General features: G+C 42.2%; 2 protein-coding genes and 1 long non-coding RNA gene across 3 annotated transcripts in view; 1 reads left to right on the forward strand and 2 right to left on the reverse strand.

The window, feature by feature from the left end:
- The window catches only part of LOC121720190 (meprin A subunit beta-like), a 202868-nt gene that overhangs the window by 151014 nt on the left and 24848 nt on the right, over positions 1 to 27006 (reverse strand).
- On the forward strand, positions 6280 to 11138 carry LOC121720308. The gene is made up of 3 exons (XR_006034499.1): positions 6280 to 6493; positions 6640 to 6747; positions 10847 to 11138. It is a non-coding gene; the product is annotated as an uncharacterized LOC121720308 (long non-coding RNA).
- Positions 17820 to 26740, reverse strand: LOC121720240 (meprin A subunit beta-like). Its single transcript, XM_042106233.1, has 10 exons — positions 26702 to 26740; positions 25027 to 25297; positions 24732 to 24896; positions 24379 to 24484; positions 24028 to 24090; positions 23872 to 23922; positions 23457 to 23501; positions 23318 to 23353; positions 18520 to 18613; positions 17820 to 18027 (listed from the first exon to the last, which is right to left on the reverse strand). The coding sequence occupies exons 2-10, from the start codon at positions 25214 to 25216 to the stop codon at positions 17935 to 17937; spliced, it is 843 nt and encodes a 280-aa protein (XP_041962167.1). The 5' UTR covers positions 25217 to 25297; positions 26702 to 26740; the 3' UTR covers positions 17820 to 17934.

The raw sequence follows: 27006 nt of genomic DNA on the forward strand, positions 1-27006 counted from the left end.
GCTAAGCTAGTCTCTCAGCTATACCAACAGGTGTGCTGTGTGTGTTCTGGTGGATGATAAATGGAGCGATGCGATGGGCCAGCTTATCAAACTTCCCAGCAGACAGGCGAACGTACTCGTGGTGCTTTTTCCTTCATCAGCTCTTCCTTCGTTTAGTGCTCGCACATCCCAAGTTCTTCTTTTCTTCAGGCGTTTCAGGCTTCTTTGGTGGTTGTGTCCTACTCTCAGGCTCGACGTACCGCCCCCAGTTGGTGGGGCAGAGTATCACAGTTAATCCGTAGTGCGCAGGCGCTAACCTTAACAATTTAACGCGCATTCAGGACAGCAGAAATTGGAGTATGCTTCACGTCCACGGCAAAAATGACGCACGTCTTGGACACGCGCAAATGTGACGCAGGAGCATGCCAGAGCCTTTATTCTTTGTTTTTGCATCCTTGCATTCACGCACTTACATCTCAACATACTTTTGCTACATGCAGCCTTGCGAACATACTGACACTCATTACTGATGAAGATAACGTATCATTTAATTTATTTAATAAATACATTAAAAGTTGGTCCTTTTCTGGTTTGTCCTCCTTTGTTTGGTTATGGCCCTTTGAGCCAGGCTATAACACCATTCATTTGTGATTTGCACACATAAAGTACATGCACGTGCACACACGCACGCACGCACACACACGCACGCACGCACAGTCGCACAGTCGCACACATACAGACAGGCAACCACACACACACATAAACACATACAGACAGGCAAGCACACACACACACTCACCCACATGAATGCAGACACATAAAAACACACACACAGACACGCATACGCATGTGCGCGTGCAAACACACACACGCACACACACACACATAAACACACAAACACAGTCACGCACATGCGCACACACACAGACACACACACACACATACTCTTATAACCAAAAGCAAACTCACATATGCACACACTCATTTACATGCATATGAGTTGCAGGAGTAGGAGATGGGAAATCACAAGCGTGATTTATTTTTGCGAAGAGAATATGCAGGACTGAGAGGCCGTCATATTTTGTACCGCTATGCGGTACATCTAGTTTATTGCTGCCCTTACTCATGTTACTCTGTGGGTATTGAGGACATGACACTTCAAATGCTGGCATATCGCGTCACATTTAAAATTAAACTGTGTTAAGCAGACGTGAACGGCAGGCTAAACAGATCTGCAAAGGAGGTTGCTATGTTAACTCCAGCTGCAAAGTCAGCCATCTTCACCAGCTAACACGATAATCCAGTTAGGGACTGTACGATATTTAGCGGGGGGGGGGGGGGGGGCGGTCGCCAGACTATCGGGTTAAAAATGTTCTGCCTGACCCTCCCCCCTGGTCAAACATTATTTTCCAGGGGCCTCCCCCCGGCTCAAAAAAAATTCTCCTAGGCCCTCCCCCCTACGTGAATCAAATAAAACTGGTCGAAAAATGACGTTTACAAAGTTAAAACGGCCAGCAAATGTCATAAGCACACATACACACACACGGGTACACCAGTGTTGCGCGTGTTTGGTCACAAGCGGCCCGGCCCCGTGGTCGCCCGATATTTTAATCAACTCGGACCGCGAATATTAATTAGGACAAAATTATACCCGACCCGCTTATTTACAAAATGTGTGCTTTTGGTTATAGCCTGCATGCAGTGTGACAGTAGCCCATTTCTGTAAAACAAACTAATTTATTTGCGAAACTTTATGCAGTAGAACTACTACATGCAGTAGGCATGCAGGACATAATGTTTGCGCAGGAGAGAGAATGAGAATAAGAGTGTCATGAGCTCTCTCTCTGCCTGGTAACACGTGCTGATTGAAGTCTGATGACCTCCACCTGTTCCTGCTCTGCTCTGCCTCACCCTCGTTACCTACCAGCTGCACTGCATTCACCACTCATCATGCCCTCTATATAAAGCCTTGCTTTTCAGTCCACACTTGTCAGATCGTCTGCAACCAGCACCAGTTACCTGCCTGTTTTTGAAAACGCCTCTGACTCTTTGCCTGTGATCCCGGACCCGCTCGACTACTTCTGTGTTCTCCAGCCCCGGACTTCCCGGATCATCCAGCTCCTGCCATCGCTGTTTGGCTACTGGGGGAACACACACACACGCAGACTCTTGGAACTCCTGTACCCCCCCCGGAACCCCTGAAACCCCCAACCCTTAAATAAACTTTTGAACGTGACGCTTTTGTGGTCCTCGTCCTGTTTGGTGTCTGACAAAGAGCGCAAGCACGCACGCAACCACCAAGGATTAGAACACTAGGATAAGATTTGGCCATGGACATACATCTTTCTTTCGAAAACAGAAATGGTGAGGCAAGGTAGGGAAGAGAGATACATTGCTGGTCAAAACGTTAGCGTAAGAACTAGTTTAAAATGCTGAATGAAGCACAAAGCTTTACTAAAGCACATCCACTGTTTAAAGTCACAAACACAACGAACTAAGGTAACTTTTATGCATGCGCGAACCTATACATACCGGTAGATATGGCTGTGTAGTCTGTGCCATAACATTTATTCCTGCAGGCTGCCCGTTTCGGCTGTCATACTTTTAAATGGCTTTGCAAGAAGTAGGCCTACATAGACCATAACTTGTACTGTCATCTTCTTCTTTTCCCAATATTTCCCATAGCCTATATCGCTTTTCCTGAAGGGGTGTCTTTATTATTTTAACTCGTGTCTTCAGCTTCTTTACTGTTGACTTTACTGTATTGATGCTTTACTGTATTGAATCTAGCCTTCTTGTGATATTTTAAGTAGGCCTATTTGAAGAAAATATATATTTAATTAATTTTAACTGACCTGCCCGCAAATGACCCGAATATCATTAAAATATTTTGTTTATGACTCATAACCGCGGGTGACCTGCAAGCTTACGAGGGGGGTTGTGGGAGATTCAGGTATGTTGCGACTTTTTGGACTCGCCCACTCTGTCAAAGAGACGTGAATCATGTTTTGGCCTACAAACCTTTTAAAATATCGAAAACGGATCATTGATCAGGGGAAAAAAATATCATGGATCAGGAAAAAATAATTTTCCTCTGGCCTCCCCCCAGGCCAAAAAAATTCTCCTGGGCCTTCCCCTAAGGCTTAAAAAATTCTCTTACTTACTGACACTACTGATTACTGACACTCACCTGATTTTTATCTTGAGATTCATGAAATAAAATAATGCTTCGCTTTTTTTTTAACAGAAAATGATTCGTTCTTTTAGTAGGGTAGGAAGGTGGAGTTCACTTGCACCCGAAAGGTATATTTTTTTAACCTAGTTTTTTGTAATCCTTAAGGTGTTTAGAAAAGGATTCCCCACACAAATTATTGTCCCATATGTGTTTTTTTGTATCATCTTTTGTGTCCGTGCTTGATTTTCGGCTGTAAAAAATGAAAACTTTAAATCTATATAGAATCTGAACAATACATCCTACAGGCACAATCCACCCCAATTTCTCTTCGTCTTTCCATGAGGAATTGATAGATATGAGGATTGTCATGATTAGATGATGTATGGTGGTATTAAAACTCTAATAAACGCCAAAAAATGTAAAAAATCGGTGACATTGGATCACTGGAACTCCTCCCCTATGGACCCTATTGATATGTGTTTTCTAACTTTTGTATTTTTACAGTATTTAAGATTTCTAATAAGCAAATGTTTGTAACAATCAACCTTTTACCTTTGGCTGTGTTAACTAAAACGCACAAGGGGCTCTTTTGAAAGATTAAGCAGTTAACAATAAACACGGTCAGTTTGTTATGAGATGCCTGAAACAATGTACAAATCAGAGTGCATCCGACACGTAATCAAAACTATAGCATAGACCACGGTATCTTCAGTTTACCAGCAGTAAAGGAAAACACGCACCAAACAATAAACCAGAAACGCGCACAGTATAGCGCGTTATATTTTCATACATTAAATGACCCACACCACCCCAAATGAATTAAATGTCCTTTGTTTTAGTCCCGAAAATAAACCTAGAAGTCCAAACTAAGCGAAAGATATCCTGTCCTTTGCCAGGACGCCCGCAAGAGTCTGTATAATCCCAACAAGGAAACGGGAAGGCCGCTGCCTGCGAATTGTCCCGCGACGTGCAAACAAAAAAGGTACTCCACAAAAAAGGGAAAAAATGCGATGATCGGATTGCAGTTATCCCACGCAAAATAGAAAAAGGAGAAAAACAATCGGTCTCACCAACTCCGGTGCATAAATCCAGTCAGCCGACTGCAAAGGCTTCCTTGACGCGTCCTCTTCTTGGTAACGCGCTGGTCTCCCACACCGTACAAGCGGCGTTTCATTTATATAAAGTCCGTTTTCTCCGTAGGGATACTTTCTCTCTATTTACCCCTTACGAGAAACAGTTTACAACACTTTCAGCTGCAGCACTGAGTACTGGCGTCACACATTCAAAAATCTCCCACACGCTTGCTACTTTCTTCAGACCGCCCCCATCATTTAGCGCGCTCCCCTATATAAGTTTGGGTGCGCGGTGATAGGCGTATCGGCCGACAGTGTCCCCATACAAATCACCCATATCCATACCATCATACACAGTGGAAATAAAGCATGATAAAAACATATAAATAAGTACATATTCATATCACACTGATATTATATGAGACCTACAGACATATATGTAATAAATAATACTTAATTTTAAGTAATGGCACCTAAACTAATGTGGCAGTGTCACATGTTGATGATCCCTACTTGAAATATTGTCACATGTTGGTCAAAATGAACATCTCCCATAGTAAGGAGTTACTATTCAAACTGTTATATTGGTATTATATTTATTGAAACAAAACAGAAAACCACTCATATAGTCAAATATAGCAGCAGACTTACATACACCCCTCTCTTGATTGATGGAACACAGGTAGAGAGAGTTAGCAGTTTTAAATATCTGGGAGTACACATCTCTGAGGACCTGACCTGGGCTACTCACATCCAAGCTCAGGTTAAAAAGGCCAGACAATGAATGTACCATCTAAGACAACTCTGGAAATTCAGGTTCCCCCCAGTGATTTTAAAAACTTTTTACACTGGTCATAGAGAGTATACTGACGCAGTGTATCACTGTGTGGTATGCCAACAGCACTGAGAAAGACCGCAACGCCTTGCAGAGAGTGGTGCGCTCAGCCGAGCGCATCTCTAGGACTTCTCTCCCCTCCCTGCATGATATATACATCAGCCATTGCAAGAACAGAGCCACTAAAATCATAAAGGACTCAACCCATCCCAGTAACTGTCTGTTCAGTTTGTTGAAGTCAGGCAAGCGCTTCTGCAGTTTGAAGGCCAAAACTGAGAGACTAAGGAAAAGCTATTTCCCTCAGGCCATTAGACTCCTCAACATGGACATGCCAACTCTTATGAACACCATGGACTCCATCCCATTTTAATAACATTATTATTATTATTTATTATTATTTCATGTCACTTTATTATTCTATTTTTGAATTATTTATTATTAACTTCTGCTTTTAATCTTATCTGTTTACTTAGATTATTTCTACTTTACACAGTCATGAAGCTAACCAGACTTACATTTCACTGCTTGTTATATACTAATATAACTATGTATGTGATAAATAAATCTCTCTGAATCTCTGAATAGGGTATAACAAATCCCCATTAGAATAAACTGAAATAGAAAAGAGTGATTCTAATCAAAGGTCAAAAGGTCAAGGGCAATGATGTCTATACATAATACGACAGGTCTTCATAATCAATCTCTTGCTCCTTGTCTTCTTCACCATCTCCATCCATCTCCTCGACTGTTTCCTCCAGAATGTCAGTGAGTGAAGTGCGGAGGATAGGTCCACAACACACTGGTTCCAGGGTACCCTCTTCAGTCTTTTCCCAGCCTTGACCAGGATCATGGGGCTTGGGACACCAGAATATCGGTGTGGCTGCTCTCTTGTAGATGGCCAGACGGTGGTTGACACGGTTGATCTGTGGGACCAGGTTGTCTCTGCAGTGCGGGAGCTGGGACAGATCCACTTTGGATCTGGTGGTAAGCGTCTCATCCTCTCCAATCATTTTTTTTCACTATGATGCTGCGCATGTTTTTCACGGGCCTGGCCATACATTACACAATCTAAATGCCCCGATGTCCTCCAACACATCTGGCTCCACAGACCACTGATCACCAGTCAAAGCTCAGGTTTGTGTTAGATAGAGATAGATAGATAGATAGATAGATAGATACTTTATTGATCCCCAGGGGAAATTCAAGCTGTGTTGTGGCGTGTCCCAGCGGTACATCATAGATGTTCCTGCAACAAGGAAGCAGAGTGACTTCAAACTCTTCCTTGCAAATGATGAGAACAAGACACAACTCTGTAAACTGCTACTTGAGGTGTCGGTCAGCAAAGCATCTGCATCACGGCTGGAGAAATGTGGAACAGCAGTGGTAGTCGTTGAAGGCAAATCATATCAGTTGGAGTCATCGGGTGGCAATGTGAGTATTTTAACAGTCTTTCTCACTATTCTTCTTTATTAGAAACTTTTGGGAAATATTTAGCCAAGCCCAGTTATACATGAGAAACTGGTCAAATGTTGTATTACTATATACTATCACACCTTACTCAATAACTTGTTGACCAGGTGAGCACATGTGAGATACCTCAGGTGGAGTCAACCCAGGAACAGACTGACACCCAGATTGTTCTGCACCTGCTGTATGCCGCTCAACTGGGGCACAAGGTGGCTGTGGTGAGGACTCCAGACACAGACATTTTCTTCATCCTCCTACACCACGCCTAATCCGTCCCGCTGACCATCTACGTTGACATTGGGACCAGAAAGCACAGGCGGATCCTAAATGTCAGCGAACTGGCAGAATGTTAGGGGGCAGACTACTGCACAACAATACTCGGCCTGTACGTCTTCACAGGGGAAGACGTTACAAGTGCCTTTAGAGGCAAAGGGAACGTTGGACCTCTGAAAAAGCTACAGAGTAATGCTAAACTCTCATCACCACTCTGATGGGCACAGAAAAACGCTTTGTCATCTCTGGGCCTCTCCCTACCTACAGAAAAGGTGCTGAGAGATGGTCCAGACTGTTCGATCTCCACACCTGGCTCAAACGCTACTGCGCTTCCCTAAGCATCCCCTATGTCAACAACTGGGGCTTGTTCTGGGAGAGGCCCAGTATGCTGAAGCGTGATGGTCTCCACCCAAACCAACATGGAGCCAGGCTACTCTCTGACAACATAGCGTCCACACTGAGGCATTGACATTCTGTAGAAAATATTACAGATTCACGCCCCCCAGGTATTGATTCGAATGGCATTATACATGTGGATGAGTCTGAGAATGTTTTCTGCAGGGTAACATACAATACTACTACCATAGATCAAGCTGCGTCATGCAATAGCATGACTTATGCTTATAGTTCTATTCCAACGTTGATTTCTACCCAACGTATAGTAAAAAGAAAAGACAAATTTAAAACTAGAAACCTAACAAATATTCTTTCCATACCTCAGCATATTCCTCAAAAGCCAGAGGCATTTTCAGCTAACATGGGTTTACTAAATATAGGTGCACTTACTACCAAAACCTTTGCAATCAATGATTTTATTAGTGGAAAAAAATTGGATTTTCTGTTTCTTGTTGAAACCTGGCTGACTTCAGACAGCGAAGCTGTTCTTGTTGAGACTTGTCCCCCAAATTATAATTTCTTCCTCTCAATTAGACAAGGCAAACGAGGTGGTGGAATTGCCTCCATTCTCTCAAACAAATATAGTTGCACACGAGTCAACTTTGGCGAATTCGCTTCCTTTGAGTATATTGCCCTCACTCTGAAGGCTGACCCAGCTGTACTTCTATTAACCTTATACCGCCCTCCTAAACTATGGACAGGCTTTCTCGACCAGTTTTCTGAACTTATGTCGCTCATCATCACTAGCTATGATCGGATAATTGTAAATGGCGACTTCAATATTCATGTCAATAAGACAACTGATGCTAAAGCCAGTAAGTTCCTTAATGTGTTGGACAGTTTAGAGCTAAAGCAGCATGTTACAGGACCCACCCACAACCTTGGCAACACCCTCGATCTAGTCATTTCTAGAGGGATAGAAGTCACAGACTTATCAGTAAATGATATAAATATGTCTGATCATCATTGTGTATCTTTTAATATAGTACTACATACTCCAAAAATTCATCCCGAAATTGCAATCAAATCGCGACTCTTGGACATTAGAGCAGAACAGCAGTTCATAGCTCTTATAGAGTCCACAAATTTAGATATTTTACATCATCCCATTGATCAAATGGTAGAGGCTCTCAATCGTGAATTAGGCGCTCTGCTTGACAGAGTGGCACCCTTAAAAACTAAAAAAAGGCCCTGTAGCAAACTGACACCTTGGATGAACGAAAATATCCATGATCTAAAAAGATCATGTAGGAAAGCTGAGAGAACATGGAGAAAAACTAAGTTACAGGTTCACCGTGCCATTCTAAAAGAAAAAATTGCAAATTATAATAGAGCTATTCGGAATGAGAGGAGGAACCACTTCTCTAAGGTAATTGCTGAAAACAGTGGAAACTCTAGGGTGTTGTTCTCTACCATTGATAGGCTATTGCATCAAACACCTTTTGATACACTCAGCCAGGCATCCTCTCTAAGATGCGAAGAATTTGCAGACTTCTTCAAAAACAAAGTCATTTCTATAAGGGAGGCTATTGGTAACACAAGTAATATGTTTGATAGTACACCCAAAAACAGCCCCCCAAAATTAAGGTCCTTTAGCACTATTACTCAATCTGAGCTTGGTAAAATTATAACTCAAACCGGCTCCTCAACATGTGTTTTAGATCCAATCCCTACTACATTCCTCAAAAAAGTATATGATAGCTTAGCTCCCTTTTTTCTCAAGGTAATAAATACCTCATTAGAAACAGGTATATTTCCAACTGCTTTTAAAACCGCTGTTGTGAAACCTTTACTTAAAAAGTCAAATCTTGACCATACCAATTTGAGCAACTACAGGCCTATATCAAATCTATCGTTTTTGAGCAAAGTACTTGAAAAAGTTGTTTGTAATCAGTTAAATACCTTCCTCAACGAAAACAGTATCCTTGAAAAATTCCAATCAGGTTTTAGATCAAATCACAGCACAGAAACGGCTCTAGTAAAAATAGTCAATGATCTCAGACTAGCTACCGACTCAAACAAAGTCTCAATCCTTATTCTTCTGGATTTGAGTGCGGCATTTGACACCATTGATCATAGCATCCTAATTCACCGCCTTGCGAAGTGGGTGGGTCTCTCTGATAATGCTCTAAACTGGTTTCAAACCTACATTACTGGCAGAGATTTTTATATCAGTCTAGGAGATCATGTATCTGAAAAACATGACTTGCCTTTTGGTGTGGCCCAGGGGAGCTGCCTTGGTCCCCTGATATTTTCTCTATATATGCTTCCATTGGGAAACGTCATAAGTCAGCATAATGTAAACTTCCACAGCTACGCAGATGATACCCAATTGTATATCTCTGTGGAGCCAACTAACCCAGATGGCCTTTGCTCCCTCACTGCATGCCTAACCTCCATTAATCAGTGGATGAGCAAAAACTTTTTTAAACTAAATGATGACAAAACAGAGGTACTTCTGGTTGGACCAAAACTAAAGCGAGATATTATTCTTAGTAATCTGGGGAACTTGGCACACCAGGTCAAATCAAAAGTAACAAGCCTCGGTGTCATCCTAGATGCAGAGTTAAGTTTTAAGCCCCATATCAGTAAAGTTACTCAGACAGCCTATTTCCACTTGAGAAACATTGCCAAAGTGCGGCCCTTCTTAACTCAACAAGATGCAGAAAAACTAATTCACGCCTTTATCACTAGCAGGTTAGACTACTGCAATGCACTTTTCACTGGTCTTCCCAAAAAACATCTAAAGAATTTGGCACTCATACAGAACTCTGCGGCTAGACTTTTAACTAAGACTAAGAAGAGAGAACACATCACCCCTGTGTTGGCTGAACTGCACTGGCTCCCTATTTCCTATAGAATTGATTTTAAGGTTATGTTAATTACTTACAAAGCTCTGAATGGCATAGCACCTTCATATATCTCTGAGCTTTTAATATCTTATCAACCACAAAGGAAACTTAGATCATCCAATTCTAATCTTTTAATCGTACCCAAAGTGCTCCACAAACAAAGTGGAGAAGCTGCGTTTATCCATTATGCCCCCAAACTATGGAACACCCTGCCTCTGTACATCAAGCAGGCGAGTTCAGTAAATATTTTTAAAAAAGATCTGAAAACATACCTGTACAGGAAAGCTTTTAGTTAACTCATCTTATCCTGTAGACTACATTTTCAGATTATTCTACATCTGCTACTATTGGAGGGCGCAGCCAGCCAGAAGCAGATGGGCTCCCCCTATTAAGTCAGGTTCTGCTCAAGGTTTCTTCCTGGAATATGGGAGTTTTTCCTTGCCACAGTTGCCATATGGCGTGCTTGTGGGGGGTAAGAGGGTTAAGGCTGCCAGTCTTATGACATGTCATTTTCTATATTTTTGATATGTTGCTGAGTAGATCATAAACAGCAAAGAAAAGTGATTGATAATGACTGACTGACTATTATTGTGTTACATGCTTCAAATGTAAAGCACTTTGAGCTGCATTCTGTGTATGAAAGGTGCTATACAAATAAAGCTTATTATTATTATTATTATTATTATTATTATTATTAAAGTACCGTGCAGCCTTAAATTAAATAGTTTTAGTCAGATATTCTGTAGCATGTAATGGCACTGTGACTTTGTAATACAGTAATTATTTATGTCCTCAGAAAACTTGGTGATCAGTGGTCTGTGGAGCCAGATGTGGTGGAGGACATCGAGGCATTTAGATTGTGTAATGTATGGCCAGGCCCGTGAAAAATCTGTGAACAACATGCGCAGCATCATAGTGAAAAAAAATGATTGGAGAGGATGAGACCACCAGATCCAAGGTGGATCTGTCCCAGCTCCTGCACTGCAGAGACAACCTGGTCCCACAGATCAACCGTGTCAACCACCGTCTGGCCATCTACAAGAGAGCAGCCACACCGATATTCTGGTGTCCCAAGCCCCATGATCCTGGTCAAGGCTAATATAAGGAAATAGAAGAAAAAGAGACAGTTGTTAGATAAATATGCTCAACTGAACAACAAACTAACAGCTAAGCTTACAATCAAGTCATTTCATGCCACACCTACCACTCATATAAACGTAGTTCAAAACGAAGGCTGAGTTTCAGCCGGTGACTGTTTGCCATAGAAGGCCATTTCCCTCGTCAGGCCAGCAATCGCTAGGAAAGGCGGCTAACAATTTGAGTGTGAAGCTAATTATTACTTAGCTGCTAACACTACCGCCGCCACTGCATACAACCGTGTACCTAGAAACGTTCCCGAGGTCTAGCTAACGTAACATAATATAACTTACCTACTGAATCCTCGGTTATCGCCTAATCAAGTTATGAACTTACTCAACGTAATACAAGGTACACCCTCAGCAGGCTCAACTCCGAGCTAGTGAAGTCTAGCGCCAGCATGCTATTTGTTCCTTGATGGAAAGGACTACAGTATTTCCTCAAGGCCTTGGCTACAGAAGGTTCCAGGAATGGCTACCCTGGCCGACCAGCTCTCAGGTCTGGGTAAGAGCCTTCAGTCGCTCCTTGCTCCCTCCAGTGAGGCTGCTAGTCTCCCGCCTGACCCTGCCCCTCCAGCTCATTGCCAGGGGCTTGGGGTGGGCGTTCTGCGCCTTCAGCTGGCCGCTTCAGGTCCAGAACCCCAGCCTAAGGAGTTCTAGTTCCCCCCAGAACTCATCCAGGTCCCTCAGGCTCCCTCCAGGAGGAGACGTGCCAAGCGTCGGCCAACCCAGTCATCCGACACCATGCCTCCTGTGCCCAGCCCAGAGGCGCCCGCTCCTGTGCCCGCAGCCGAGTCCGCTCCTGTGCCCGCAGCCGAGTGGGCAGCCCAGGCGCCTGACGCCACGCCTGCAGCCCAGCCTCTGCCTGTCTATCCTGCCCCACTTCTGCCTGAGCCGGATCCGCCTCCCTCTGACTTTCCTGTCCCGCCTCTGCCCGAGCTGGTCCTGCCTCCCTCAGACTCTCCGGCCCCGCCTCTGCCCGAGTCGGTTCCGCCTACCTCTGACTCTCCGGCTCCGCCTCTGCCCGAGCCAGCCCCGCCTCTGCCCGAGCCCTTCTCTGTTCCTGTCTCTCCTGAGTGGTCTGTCCCTGTCTTTGTGCCAGTCACCATCCCCGTCTTTGTGCCAGTCACCATCCCCGTCTCTGTTCCCGTCTCTGTGCCCGTCACCGTGCCCGTCTCTGTCTGTGTCTCTGTCCCAGTCACCATCCTAGTCACCATTCCAGTCACCGCCCCTGTTACTGTCCCCGTCACCATCCCAGTCACTGTTCCTGTCACTGTCTTTGTTCCTGTCCCTTCCCCTGCCTCTGTGTCTGAGTCTGTCGTGTCTGAGTCTGTCGTCCTGCCCGAGTCAGTCCAGTCTTTGTCTGTTTGTTCCCTGCCCAAGCCGTCTGAGTCTGCCCCGTCTGAGTCTGCCCCGTGGTCACGGTCTGTCGGGCCAGTCCCTCTGTCCAGGCCCCCTCCGCCCACCCTGGTTGGACTTTTCAGGGCACGCCGGGAGGCATCCGTTGAGGGGGGGTACTGTCAGGATTTGGTTAAGTTTGTGCCACCCTGGTGGCCATTTTGTGTATTGTCCTGTGTTTGTTTTTGCCTGTTCCCCATGTGCTTGGTGTTCCCTGCCTGTCACCTGTCTTTGTCTCTGCCTCATCTCCTTATTTGGTCTGTGCTTCCTGTCTTGTTTGTTTTCCCTCCATTTCTGCCTCCTCACCTGTTCCCTGTTGTCTCCCGTTGGTTTCATCCAGTCCTTAAGCCATGGCAGAGTGCGAGCAAGAGTTGTATACTGTACATGAGAAACGCCCAGATTTTAGGGTTGCTCCTCCCAAAATGTGTAACTCCCTCTATCGCGCGTAAATGACAGATTTAAGCGAAAGGGAGAATTTGCGCAGAGAGAAATGCATGTAGTTATGCGCTATTTTTGACTTACACACCCTTATGCACATGGGAAAATTCTCCTCTACATGCCTGCAGGGAATGCTCATATACTACAAATACATTCAATGCTAGTCACATGATAGCGAGAGACAGATTCTTCATGTGGAGGCAGAGAATTTAGTAGTGTAATGCCCTTTCCGCTTTCTCTGTTTCAGATCTAAGACCTCTGCTTAAAGGAAACTCCCTGCCCTGTGCCTGAATTCCTCCCTACTGAATACTGATGAGGGCCTGTGTTCACAGTTCCATGAATAGTCATTAGTTCAATGTTGTTTTCTGTGCCACCAGAAATGCCTTATAGGAACACACTTTTTTTCTGCAGTTGAAACGGTCTTTAGCACTTTTATCATCAAAGGCAGTTGATGAAAGTGCTGTACATTAAGACAAACAAACAAACTAACACCCACAAAAGGAAACAAGACTATCAGAATAGTACTTGTGTTGACTATGCTCATACACTCATATAGGCTACTCATGGTTATTCTGGGTAAGCAGTTGACATTGTGTTTAGGCTTGAACGTTTAAAGGAAAGACTCAATACACTGGGAAGAAAGATGGTTTATGTTTAACGGTTAATATATGAATATTAAAGTCAGCTGTAGATGAAAGTTTGAAATTTATTTGACATTTTAATTTAGTCGTATTTATTGGTTCAATGTTGATATTGTTCTCTTGGTAACACTTAAAGGTGAGTGCATAGCACAATCACAGAATGTACATGAATGCTTCATAACATACTATATTCATCAAACCTTCCCAGATTCTTGAATACCAATGTAGGATTGTTTTTTATTTGTTTGTTTTTTTACACTAAAAATATTGACTTTGTAGGTTTGAAAGGCTTCTTCTTTGAAAGGCTTGGCCTTTCATGGTAATAAACACCTCTGCTGTCATTTTCTGTAAAATGTATAAAATTCATTTAATTATAAATCCTTCAATAAATTGGCATGCACAGTCATCTTCAGGTATCTCCTCTTACCTGTATTTCATAAGAATAATGTTCCTCAGTTCTCTGAACACAAGACGTTAACAATAGGCGTTTTTCCACTGACAGCAAACCCATTCTTGAACCGGTTCAATAATTCTTTGAACCCTGGTGCTATCTAGTGAACCAGCCTGCATTTCCACCAGTTTTGAACCAAACCAATGGTGAGTTACCAACAATAGGAGTTGCATGCAAAACCAAAGTTAATGAGATACATAAACGGGAGATTGATATGAACATTTGTCTCGTAGAAACGGCAGAAATTAGCGGTTTAAAATGCTAGTCAAAGTCTGCTGTGTAATGCTAGTTGACTAGTTTTGTTTACTTATGGCAACAGTTGACATGGATGGACGGGTCTTCAGCACAACCCAACAACACTGATGAGTTCTAGTGTCACAACATCAATGAACAGTGGTGGTTTACTGGTACAGGGGCCTATTGCGCAAAACTAGGATAAGGGATTAAGCCAGGATATCTTGGTTGGTCCGTGATCCAGTTGCACAAAAGCGGGATGGGGCAGCAGGATATGTTCTGGTATAAGTTACCATGGCGATTTATTCTGTGGAGCTAGCCTGCTCCAGACCAGGCTAAGTTCCAGGATCTATTTAATCTCATCCCTTATCTCAGTCATTAGTCACCACAAACGGAAACCAATAGTTATTCCACTGCCTACTACACATTGTCATCACATACAACTAGACCCACTATCATTATGTAAATGTTTGTGATCATTAATTCACTTTTACATATGTGTGACAATGTGACGTCACGGGAGCGCCTAACCATTTTGCGCGTGGTGGTCGCGGAACTAGTTGCAATATTCTCCTAAACAGAGGTGTTGCTGTTTGTTGCTGTTGTGGAAAGGCTATCGCTACCTACTTCACATCGTAGAAGAAGCAATGAAGCCGCTCTAGTTGCCATAGTGAATCTGTGATCGGTGGCGGGGTCTATTTGAGGTAGCCGTGAGCGCACACTTATCCAGGATAGGTTTCACCTGGCTTGATGAATCCGTGTCTGCTCATCCTGGCTTGCTCGTTGTGCAACCAATTAAGCCTGTACGCTCTTGTTTTGGATTCATTGAGCGCAGCTCAGTAACTTATCCTGGATGTCTTAATTCTGCTTTTGTGCAATAGGCCCCAGGAGGAATACTCACTGGCGCGAAGATAAAAGCACAGAGCAGGCTACTAACGTCCTAGTGATGTCCAGGCTGTGAAAGCAGGCAAAGGTATTACCCAAAGGCCATCTCGCACTTCAGTTGAACTGCCTTGGTCCCACAGCAGACGATGAGCTGTTCAGTCTTGTATTTGGGGCCGTGTTCAGTTGGTGTAAGTGCAGAGCGCTTTCACTGAGCAGAGTTTGTGTAGCCACATCTCCTCCTGCTGGACATCAGGACGGAAAGCAGACGGCTCGATGACTCTGAGGGCTGAGGTAAGCACCTTAGTGGGTTCGGATGTAAGATGGTAAGGTTTACTGATAGTGCTGTTAGGTCACTCACACGTCTGACTCTTGTCTGAGCAAGCAGCAGCTCTGTTTTAACACATTGAGCTCAATTTAGCATCACTGTGAGGTCCCATGGGGGCATTGACACTGTCGACGGCACTCTAAGGGGTTGTGTGCCTTAGTGGAAGCGGGACAAAAAGTGGTGAGCCCTTGGTGTCAGGCCAGACCAACCTTCGTGGAAGGCGGAGCTGCCAGGTACACTTTGAGGGTGGAGGTGGATGCTGCAAGATCATTAGTACAGATTCAATGATACGCGTCAGTCGCATCTGGCAGATATGTACATTGAGGGTATCTCCCAGCGGAACTACTGCATGCTTAGCAGGCACACATCGAGGATGTCCGCCTGTTGCCTTCATATCCGCCTGTTGCCTTTATGTCCGCCTGTTGCCTTGTGCTTGGAGTTGAGATCGGGTCCAAGAAAATCCAGCCTGAGTGGGTTTGAGAGAGCACTCTGAACAGTTCACTTGTAAGCCGAGCCACCTGAGGTGACTGAGCGTGACCGACAGGTGGCGCTTTAGGAGTGTTGGTGCGCTAAGTCAGTCCCAATGCCGAACACTGTTCAGGATTTGATGATGAGAAATCATTCTGAATGGTATTTGTTTCAAATAGGCATTCAGATGACTCAAGTTTAAAATCAGTCTGAGACCGCCATCTTCTTTCAACCGCAGGGCTCTACACTAACATTTTTTTCCAGGAGCACTTGTGCGCCCAAGTTAAAAAATTTAGGAGCACAGACCAAAATTTGGGAGCACAGTCAGTTCTGTACTTAACTTACACATAATCTAACATTACACTGCAGCTAACAGTTAAACATGCCAGTGCACCAATTGCGAATATTAAGAATGACTGACAACATTTAGGCTACAGGAAACAGGATTTTAAAGATCAGTGCCTATTTTATTTTCAGTCTGTTCTATTTTCCTACATTTTGTTAAGGTAAAATAATATAATACATTGCCATATTTGCATTTAGCCTGTATATCAAGTATCCTGCCAAATGTAGGCTAATTTATTTATTTGTGAATCCACCTGTAGCTAATCCAAATATGCCCATGGTGGCCTATCTGACTGCATACTGCCTAATACTACTACTAAAACAGTAAATTTTCTCTTCCACAAAACCCAACATAGTCTAATCAAGGATATATATATATATATATATTTTATACTTTTATACTTATTTTTTTATTTTAAATATCTGCATTGATGGGGGCAGTAGCCAAACGTTAGGCCTACTTTCGTTTTGCACTTAAGCTTGTATTCGGTGTAAACAAACAAGCATGCGTGGAAGCCTGGAGTTGTCAGTAGCGTTCTACCTTTGAATAAAATGGGAGTATTACGGGAAGCTACTTTTGTGCCTGTTCGCTACAGCTATATTTTGCATATTGCAGCCAATACGTCAACTGGGCTAAAAGGCATGTTAGGTTACCTTTCCTTCTCTCACTGCATTCTCAGAATCTCATCCTGTTCCTCCTATATACGATGAATTCGGTGGATAGAAGAACTAATTTCTTCAATCTTTTCATCTTGGCTGGCTAGTCTAACATTCCGCTTTTTCTGCGCGCTCATGGATTTCATAGAAGCGACTACTACTATCGAGTCCCAACGCGAAACTGCTAACGTTGATGGGAGGTGTAGTTTTATGCTGCATTCGCGACGTGATTCTATGGTTTGCACCAGTACTGTTTCTGTTTCTGTATTTTGTAGACAAACATTGACATGGTTAGAAGTCATTCGCACCAGTGCGCCTAGATATTTTTTTGCACTCGCACGTCATCATTTTTACTCGCATGTGCGAGTGAAATGGGCGCACTGTAGAGCCCTGCAACCCAATATAATATACTCTGTAAAGCCATTTCTGTCTGTCCACAGGGACCAGGTGAACGGTGGGCTTTGCCACCATGGTGAAAAATGTACATCTCACATACACATTCACTATAAGAGCCAATACGTTTCTATTCTTCTCATGTAAGTAGTGAGTAGATACCTTTTTTTGTCTCTCAGGAATGTATCAGTCCTGGCTGGCTAATCTGGCTAATACACACACACACACACACACACACACACGTCATCAAGAAAAGCTAAAACAATTTCTGAGCACTGCCACCTCACTTAAAAATTATTTAGTAGACACTGTGACCTGAAACAGCTTATAGCTGTGCAGTGCAGGTACACATCGTCTGTATTAATGGTGTGAATTAAAAATAGAAAAGTAGAAATTTCTTAAAATGAATGATTTATTTACAATCTTGCAGGAATGAAAGAAGTAGTACAAAAAGGGCAGTGGAGGTGTCTTGGAAAGGCGTGCTGTATACATTTGCCTAATGCAAAGTGTTTCCTATATTATTTGATGATCTTGTTCAAGCTGTAACAAGTTTTGATATGATATGCTCTTTGTATTTATCTTAGAACAAGCTTTTTTATACATCACTGTTACGTCCCTGTATGTTTTATCAGTGTTTGTTTGCTTTGGTCTGTCCTGTGTATGTTTTGTTGTGTTTCAGACAGTCCAGCAGGGGGCTTAATTGCTGGGCCGGCCTATAAAAGGTGCCGGCTGCGTCATCCGGGGGGTTGGCTCGCTCGTTCGCTCGCTCACTCGATCTTGGTTGGGGTTGCCGCTGCCATGCCACGCTACGCCGCTACGCTGCTTCGTGCAAGCCACGCGTTCCAGCAGTTTTGTCTCCGTCGCTCCTGCCTGCTCTCGGAGTGAGAGTCGGGAATAGGCTGGGGATGGCCTGGGCCTGTGCTCGAGGCCTTTCGTTTTGGACTTTTGTTGCAGCCTTAGTTTTGGTTCTATAATACTTTTTCTTATATTTTTGTAAATAAATATTTTTGCATTGATCCTCCGCAGTAGTTTTTTGGCCATCTCCTATCTTTTGTTCATGTCCCACAAAACCCCTAGACAGTGGGACGTGACAATCACACCCAAGATAGTGCAGATAATAATAATCAAGGACAGCACAACTGTGACTACAACCCATGGGGATACATCAGTCTTGATTGAAAACACTCCAGATCTGTGGAAAAGAGATGATGTACAGTGTAAGACATCATACCAATTGATTAGCTTCCAAACTGTTCTTCTCTAGAGTTGCCTTTAACACTTTACATGTATGATTATTAGTGCTGTCAGTTAAACGCGTTATTAACGGCGTTAACGGAAACCTATTTTAACAGCGTCAATTTTTTTATCGTGAGATTAACGTTCATGTTGGTGTAACAGACTTGGTAGTTTTTTCACATGCTGTTGCAACAACTAGTAACGTTAGAACAACTACAACACCACACCGATCTAGCCAGACCGGAAACTAAACAATACGCACTGACGAATGGAATGAAACAGGACGTTGTATGTGCTGCATACACGCCTCCTTTTAGGGGGAAGATGACTGATATCATGGAAATCTATGCTGCATCAAAGTGGAGAGTGAAACGTGCTTATAGTAAACTTACTAAATCTTGAAACAAACATGACTAAAAGGCACAAAATAAGGTTGGTGTAAGAGTTATCTGTGTGTTTATGGGATTAATGTGGCATGTTCCTATGTTTTGCTCTCTCCAGTTTACTAACAGGAGTGTCACGAATGTATCGATAGGCACAGTCAAACTGCCCGTGGCTGACTAATTAAGTTCAGCAAGCTTAACTTTACATGTCATAACATCAACTAAACATAAATCACACATTCATTCTATCACTTGTAATATGAACGTAGCCTATTTCTACAACTAGGTGAGATAATTGGCTATGTTATACTGAAGTTCCACAGTTAGCTAGCTAGCAAGCTAACCGTTTTGCATGGGATATTATGGTAAGTGTACATGCTAAATTTGTATAATACATGGGGTATTGCAAACGAATAAGGTTGGTAATGTACATCGTTTCGACATGAGTAAGTTACATAAACACAATTTTTCATAACTGCCGTGTTAGTAAAATGATTGAATGTCATGTGAATTAATAACTAGATGTAACGTCAATGTGTGATTACTAGCTGTCTTTCAATGATATAATGTTAACATGTTTTCCGCTAAAATGGGTCGTGATGCCGATGCAGATCAAATGTATCTTTATGATGATGCGCCGTTAGTAGGCTACGTAAAGGCATGCTGCACACACTTGGTTGGGCCAGAGAATATCTAATAAGGGGAGAACCTTCACTCTCGGAACGCTTCCGGTGTGGTACTGCATCTAGGGGCGCTCGCGGGCGAGTCCAGAATGAATGGAGGTCTATGGAGCTGTACCCCTCATAATCCACTTTTCTCGGGATATCATTTTTTTTCAAATAATTTGAATATTGTATTCGAAAGGGGAGGCAAAGACAATACACTTGGTTGAGTATTATATTTTTTAAAGTCACTTAATTGTTCTAAAAAGCCTGTCAAACGTGTCAATGACGTCATTCATTAGCATGATCATAGCATAGCATAGCATCAATGCTAGCGTGTTATGGGCAACAACGACCCAACCTGTAAGAAAACGAAAGGACATGACTCCCGGATTATTTCACTTTTGATTGATAATCCATATCCATTTTGCGAAAAATAATATAAAATCTGAGGGTTTCAGTTGTTAAATAGGTGAAAACAATAAATGTAGCCATGTAGCTCCATAGGACCCCATGTATTTTGGACTCGCCCGCGATCGCCATCTAGGTGAACTCTGGTGAACTGCAGCCAAATTCGATTTGTATGGGATTAAAGGAGAATTCCGGTGTGATATTGACCTAAAGTGTATTGAAACATGATACCGAGTGTGAATGTATGTCTCATAGCCCATCTGACTTGTCCCCTGCACTCCAAAATCTGGCGCTAGTTAGCCGATGCTACCAACAACTTTTTCAGTTGTGGTGCTTCGGCATCGGGCTAGCCATGCAAATAAATCACTGTTTTACACCCATTTACGAGGCTCAATGTATCTCCACACTTCATTGGTAGACTTCCTAGGGCCCTGACATTTAAAACGAGACATTGAGAACTTTGAAAAAGCACTGGTAGTTTACTTACAAGACGATTTATACAGACAGTATCTTCACGAAGTTTAACGTTTGCAGCCATCTTGAATTTAGTCACGATAAGTCGAGCAAGGAGTAAGAATGAACAGGTATGATAAGGGATCAGATTCCAAAAATAATTCAGTGGAAATGCATGGATTCCAGTTTCTTCCAGTAGCAGCAACTGGAATCCATGCATTTCCACTGAATTATTTTTGGAATCTGATCCCTTATCATAGCTGTTCATTCTTACTCGTTGCTCGACTTATCGTGACTAAATTCAAGATGGCTGCAAACGCTAAACTTCGTGAAGATACTGTCTGTATAAATCGTCTTGTAAGTAAACTACCAGTGCTTTTTCAAAGTTCTCAATGTCTCGTTTTAAATGTCAGGGCCCTCGGAAGTCTACCAATGAAGTGTGGAGATACATTGAGCCTCGTAAATGGGTGTAAAACAGTGATTTATTTGCATGGCTAGCCCGATGCCGAAGCACCACTATTGAAAAAGATGTTGGTAGCATCGGCTAACTAGCGCCAGATTTTGGAGTGCAGGGGACAAGCCGAGATGGGCTATGAGACATACGTTCACACTCGGTATCATGTTTTGATACACTTTAGGTCAATATCACACCGGAATTCTCCTTTAATAGAGAGTGGGGAGGCTCTCCGTAGACGGGCTCTGGTTGGGCTAACGAGCCGGCCAAAGAGTAGTAGCCTAGGCTGACGCATTAGTTGTGTGCCGCCAAAGATTTTTTCACCGTCACTTGTTCTGTTATCAACATTCCTCTTTGGCTGCTACTATTTGCGATGCACTCTGCTTTCGACATTCATTTACATTAGATTCCATTCTTTTCAATACAACTCCGCTCACCAGCATCACACTTTGCAGCCGTGTAATCACGATTCAGTTATATTTGGTCGCTGCTGCTCCAAAATCTGCTGCTGCTCCATAAAATCCATTGTTCATCCAGTGTTTGCCTGTTAAAAACTTTGGCGTTGATGTGTGTGGCAAGTGACAGTGCACCATAGACTGTAGGCCTATAAAATGGCAATGCACTCATGTTGAAAAGTTCCTTATTTTCAACTGAACTCAAAGATAATGAATATAGTATGAATATAATATTTTCTGTTTGTTATGCCCTTTATAATGTGTGTAGGCCTACATTTTGTGCATGCACTTCTGCAGTAGCATTTATTTCAGTTTATATCAGCTATATTTCTGAAGAATATATTGTGTTGCCTCAGGTCTGCTGCACATCTTTTGAAATAATCAAATAGACCTATGTCTTAAAGTTCAGTTAATAAAGTAACTTGCTTTGCTTTCATTTGAATCCCAATCAAGATAAACAATAATTGCTTTATTGTTAATATGGACTCCTGGAAAGTTCAGAAATGCAAAATAATAGAATTTTAATCATATGATAAAATATGTGATTAATCGTGATTAACTATTGGAATTCAGCGATTAATCGTGATTAAAAATGTTGGTAACACTTTATTTTAATGTGTCGCTGTTACAGTGTACCTACCTAATTAGGTACAGTGGTACAACCTGTGTAACAACATGTACTATCAGGTACTATCATTGTACTTGCATTATGTATTTGTGGGTACCTACATATAGTTGTTACATTGTAATACTGAGTGCTTTTACAAAACTTTGCCAATTTGCCTAAATTTTCATCAGAGGCAAAGAGCTGACCTGAGACCTGCTGGATGGGGTAAATCTGGTCATGATAGATTTGATATACAAACCATTCTTAGCTCCAGTCAAGGCCTCATTGTCTTCAGTGTACATGTAACAGCTGTGCTGCTACAACCTTGTTACTCTTTGATACAGTGGAATAAACCTATTAAGTGTACCAGTTAATTACTTACATGTACATATGACATGTATGTTGTGTCTTCCATGTCTTGGAACAGGTCTACTAATTCACTACAGAGTACATATATCAACTGTGTTGGTACACACTTATTGCTCTTTGATACAGTGGCATAAACCCATTAAAATGAAGTGTACCAGTTAAAAGTACTTACATGTATGTTGTGTCATTGGTGTCTTGGAACATGTCTGCCATTACTCTACGTAGCACATGTATCAACTGTGTTGGTACACATTACTCTTTAAAACAGTGGCACAACCCCATTAAAATAAAGTGTACCAGTTAAGTACTTACATGTACAGTAAATATTGTGTTGTGTCATTGGTGTCTGCCATTACCCTACATACTGTAGTAGTACATGTATCAACTGTGTTGGTACACATTTATTACTCTTTGATACAGTGGAATAAAACCCATTAAAGTAAAGTGTACCAGTTAAGTACTTAGCTAGCAACATACATGTCATACAGTATGTACATGTAAGTAATTAACTGGTACACTTTATAGGTTTATTCCACTGTATCAAAGAGTAACAAGGTTGTAGCAGCACAGCTGTTACATGTACACTGAAGACAATGAGGCCTTGACTGGAGCTAAGAATGGTTTGTATATCAAATCTATCATGACCAGCCACGGCTGCCCACATGTGTTACCAAAATTTTAATCGTTTGACAGCACTAATGATTATTGGATCTATCTATCTATCTATCTATCTATCTATGCAAAATATTGAATCATATTGCATGTTGGAGGCTCTCGCTGAATTAAGTTGGTTTGGTGAGGTGGTATGTTGTTGTGCTTGTGGTAAGTGAGACTCCACAGGTATCAGAATCCATAGGGTTACATACCCGTCAGTGCTGCCTGTAGTCATGACCTGGTGATCTCTGTGAGAATGAATGGTTATTGAACATTTTTGAGGTCCAATGAAAATAAGAGCAATCTTAATTATGACACAAATTAGTGTGGATATGCATATCAGCGCCATACCCAGTTGTTGCAGTAGCTGGACTGAGGATGGTGCTAGGGAGCACACTGTAGGTGTCAAAACAGTTTTATTAAAAAAAAAAGACATTCATGGGAGCATTACAAAGCACAACATCTAACATAGTCTACCACAGTCTTTCCCAGGCAAGCATTAGCAGCCCTGGTCCCTTGGTCATACGTTACGCTGTAAGCATTATTAATGTTACAGAAAAAAAAGTTAAAGTTAAAAAATCCTGTACAATCCTCCGCCAAAGCCATGCTCCAGTATTGTCATAAACCAGTATACCGGAACCTAAGCAATGTACCAATATTATTATACAGTTCAGTGTACATAATTACCTGTTTGTAACATTTATCCGTTACATTCAACATCATTGTGTCACCAATACTCCAGAATGCATTGGATCACTTACTGTACCTGTCAGGTGGGGTGACCTCAGGGTTGCCTGGGGTCATGATGTGGTGTTCTCTGTGGAGATTAAAGATAAAAACACATTTGTGAGGTGTGTGAGAGAAAAAAAATCATTGTCATACAAAGTAGTGTGAATAGGTATTAGATGTTTTATTGTCATACCTGGTAGTTGATGTTGTTGTACGGGGGGTGGTGCTAGGGTGTGGAGTTTTATAAAGAGAAGACCTGTATGGGAGTTTAACAAAACACTGAGTATCTACCTTAAACAACCTTTTCAAGCATACGTCCCTAGTCCCTTCACACTACATGACCATTAGTGATGTTACAAATGGGCCTCAGCACAAAAATACTGTACACACACACACACACACACACACACACACACACACACACACGCACACCATCCTGTAAAAATGACCTGTTCATCACATCCTTCACACTGAACACAATTTAGTTCACTGGCATGTTATCAAAAGGTACAGATTTAATCAGATGCTAGTAGTCTGATCTTACAGAGTTGTACATGGGACTTCATGGTCATCATTGTTTTGCCCAGGTAAGTTCTTCACTGAGATGCTGGGGCATGGAAGTGAGTCCAGGTTGCGTAATTTGGAGATGTCTACAAACATATACATCAACTATTGCTTGTGGAATTTGCATATACAGTACATTTAAATATCATAATGAACATGGAAACCAAAGAATGATTACAATGATCACACAAGCACAGAACATATTTTAACAGTGGTATTTTAAATGACTTTAGACATCATTTCGTTCATTGGAGATTTCTCTTGCTAAGACCAACCCCCTCTTGGTTAATTGTTAACCCCCTCTTGAGACAAAAAAAAATGACCAAGACCAACCTTGTATAGAAATGAGGAAGAAAACATCCCCTCCTTTCATAAATTCTCTGGATTGGAGAATAGCTGACATGAAGACGCCATCACCTATCCCATCGTTAGTATAGAAATCTTCTGAGCTGTCATCTGTTTGCAGAGTTCCCTGTGTTCTTGGCTTGTGAAAGAATTCTGGATTTGTGGAGGAGAGAATATTCAACTTTGTGCTTTTGGTTTTTGTGTGAAGAACAAGTTTCATTACTGCAATCAAAAGGCCTAGTGTTCGCAAAGCTAAGATCATTGCTCCCGAAATTGAGCTCACCGTCAAGGTCTTGTTTTGAACTTGTAGTTACGCTTCTTTGTTTGGACATGCGCTTTTGAATGTGAGGGTTCTGGTCCATCAAAGTAACTGTGACCTGCCTTGAGTCGCAAGGCCATTCAAGTGTATCATCATTAATCCCTGACACTAGTCGTACAAATACTCCAAAATAATCTTTGTTCAGTCGTATCATTATCTGGTACCTATATCCGTCTTCAGAGTAGTACTTTGGGCTGAGAAGAAATGAGTTGTTTGCACTAATGTTTAATTTTTCCTCAAAGTTACTGATCTGCCATGTATGATTGGGGCATTCGGTTTCTGACAGGTTGAGGTCATCCACAGAGAAGCCGCCTTTGGAGGAACCCCCTCCTTTGATGGCCTCAAGCTCCACCTGGAAGGTCTTAGTGGCGTTCAGAGGAACATGGTGAAGCTGCCAGTAGTCAGCTGGAGAACCTGGAAGTGAAGTGGAAAAACAATGGATTTTTGGAGACTACAGTAGGCCTACGTCTCAAAGAAAACCTCATAATACACAGTAATGGCACAGTAATACTTGCACATTGCAGTTTAGTGGTTACGAGCAAAAGCTAATTACTGCATTAGTGATTTTAAGAACAAAGACAATTAGGCCTTTGTGAGTTCATTTAGAACTGTAGGAGGTGTTTAAGTGTTTAAGTGTGATTTGTTATGCTGTACAAGTACCTTGTATTCGAATCATGAGTCTACGAGTTCCTTCAGTGTCATTCACACCATCAAACTCTCTTATCCATATGTTGAGCTGGTCAGACCAACTCCCACTGTGGTAGTAGAAGAGCTCAAGGCACTGGACCTTGCAGCTTCTTCTGGGGGTCATCCTCTTGGTCTGTAGTCTGGCCGAGTGTCCCACTCTGCCTCTCTTGGTGCTGAAGTGCATGAAGAATCCTGTGCCTAAACATACAAAAAGAACACAGACATAATATATTATAATAACTGCAAGCAATACATACAGAGTATGCACCAGTTGTTTAATTAGTTAATACCATGGCAATAACATATAGCTTCTGATTAATTTCATGTGGATTCTGATTTCACATAGGAAATGGCTCATTAACATACAGTATGTGGACAATGAGAGCCACAATAACAATTCAATCTTAAAGGAGAATTTGGGTGATTTTTCACAAAGATCTATTTCTCGATTGCTGTTAAACAAAAACAGAAAAAAAATGAAAGGCAGGCAGCTACAGTGTTACACATACCCCAAACCAGGGTATAGCATTGTAGCTGCAATTTTTTTTTTTTTATGACACACTGTTTTCTTTTCATGGCAAACTGACATAACTCTGTGACCTGAAAAATTGCCGGAGTTCTCTTTTAAACATCAAACATCAACCCATGTATTTTTGGATATTACAGACAATAATACCAGTTTCCAATACATTGATTAGGCATCTCACCCTGGGAGTCTGTGTCCAGGTGTGTGTGGTCAGACTGGGGACCTCTAGCTACTCAGCTCTCTCTTCTCCAACCTTGTGATCTTCTGAAGCAGAGCCTCATGTCACACATGCTCTTGTCATCATCAAAGCTGCAGTGGTCCAGGAAGGAGATGGACTCATCCATGAGCACAGAATATACCTGTCAGGGTTACGGCAGGAGGACCGAAGCGCAAGACACTTCTAGGCGGAAATTTAGAAAAACACACATGATTGTAACAAACTTACACATTTACAAATTTACTAATCGAAACGAAATTACTAATTAAGCGAACACACACAGGACAATACACAAAATGGCCACCAGAGTGGCAAAAGTCAGTCAGTCCCTGCAGGATCCTGACAATACCCAGTTTTCCAGTAGAGGTTCAGGTAGTGTTTTGCAGTAAGCAAAGCATTTTGTTTCATTTTATTTTTATGTTTAACTTTGAGTGTCTCCGTCAAGCACAGGAGTTTCAAGATGATCTCTCAGATAGACTGTTTCATTAGCAGCACAATTACAGTGTGCAGAGGC

Source organism: Alosa sapidissima, chromosome 10 (genome assembly GCF_018492685.1).
Source record: "Alosa sapidissima isolate fAloSap1 chromosome 10, fAloSap1.pri, whole genome shotgun sequence".
Taxonomy (NCBI): domain Eukaryota; kingdom Metazoa; phylum Chordata; class Actinopteri; order Clupeiformes; family Clupeidae; genus Alosa; species Alosa sapidissima.